The sequence below is a fragment of the Salpingoeca rosetta genome, assembly GCF_000188695.1.
Source record: "Salpingoeca rosetta unplaced genomic scaffold supercont1.13, whole genome shotgun sequence".
NCBI classification, from domain to species: Eukaryota; class Choanoflagellata; order Craspedida; family Salpingoecidae; genus Salpingoeca; species Salpingoeca rosetta.
The window spans coordinates 1,047,994-1,048,937 of record NW_004754921.1 but is presented as its reverse complement, the minus strand read 5'-3'; the positions used below and the strand labels follow the sequence as shown (position 1 = coordinate 1,048,937).

Genomic DNA, 944 nt, shown 5'->3' with positions numbered 1-944 from the left:
TGTGTGTGTGTGTGTGTGTGTACGCGTGTGTGTGTGTGTGTGTGGAGGGGAAGTGGGTGATTGATTTGTGTATGTATTTGGATTTTTGTCTTTTCTGTTTTGAAATAGACCTTTTGATTGCAGACCTCTTAATTCCTGTCTTTGTCGTGTTGATTGACTTGCCCGCATGATGTGTATGATGCGCGTGTGCACGTGTGTGACGCGATTGAAGAGAAAGCGAAATGGAACAGTTGTGGCGTGGGTGGGTGGGCGTGAATAACGCAAGCGGAACGTGTCAGCGCAACGTGTGGGAACAGTTGATGGCAGGAGGGTAAAGCGCAGCGAACGATGACAAAAGCAACAACGAAAGCAACAAAACAAGGTTGGTTGGAGGAGGTTGAAAAAGGGCGTGAGGGGGGGGGGGTGAGAAAAGAGGAGCAGGTGATTGTGTTGTTGTTTGTTTGTTTGTTTGTTTGTTTGTTTGTTTGTTTGTTTCACAGCATCAGGTGCGCATCACGGCTTGTTGTTCTGGGTCTTGCACTTGAAATAATGCGTGTCAGCAGACATGACGACCGTGTACGTTGTCTCCGAGTTGAGGTTTGGGAACATGTTCATGACGCTCCACATGACGTCTGGGGTGATGGCGGAGGAGTTTGTTGCGTGCATGTGTTTGTTGGCGGGATCGCGGCGGTCATCGCTCGCAGGAACGGGCTTCCAGTGGTCGTAGTTGGTCTCCACTACACAAAGTGTGTGTGGTGTGTGTGTGTGTGTGTGGTGTGCAACAGCAGCAGTCGCATGAGCTGTGTGTGTGTGTGTGTGTGTGTATCGTCGCAAGAACAACAGCAGCAGCAGCTGGCTGGCCCTGTTGCGCTACCCCAATCGCAATCGCGGGTCGCGTATCGCACGGACGGACACTGCAGCCGGTGTTGAGCACCTGCTGGTCACCACAATGACTTCCTGCCTGA

The 944-nt window shown here is 51.6% G+C and overlaps 1 protein-coding gene across 1 annotated transcript in view; it reads right to left on the bottom strand.

Moving 5' to 3' along the window:
* Positions 1-353: 353 nt before the first annotated feature.
* Positions 354-944, bottom strand: part of PTSG_05656 (uncharacterized protein) — a 2,891-nt gene continuing 2,300 nt past the window's right edge. Inside the window, exon 7 of the mRNA XM_004993468.1 lies at positions 354-716. Coding sequence (XP_004993525.1) covers positions 493-716 — 224 coding nt within the window. The 3' untranslated portion in view covers positions 354-492. The remainder of the gene's footprint in view (positions 717-944) is intronic.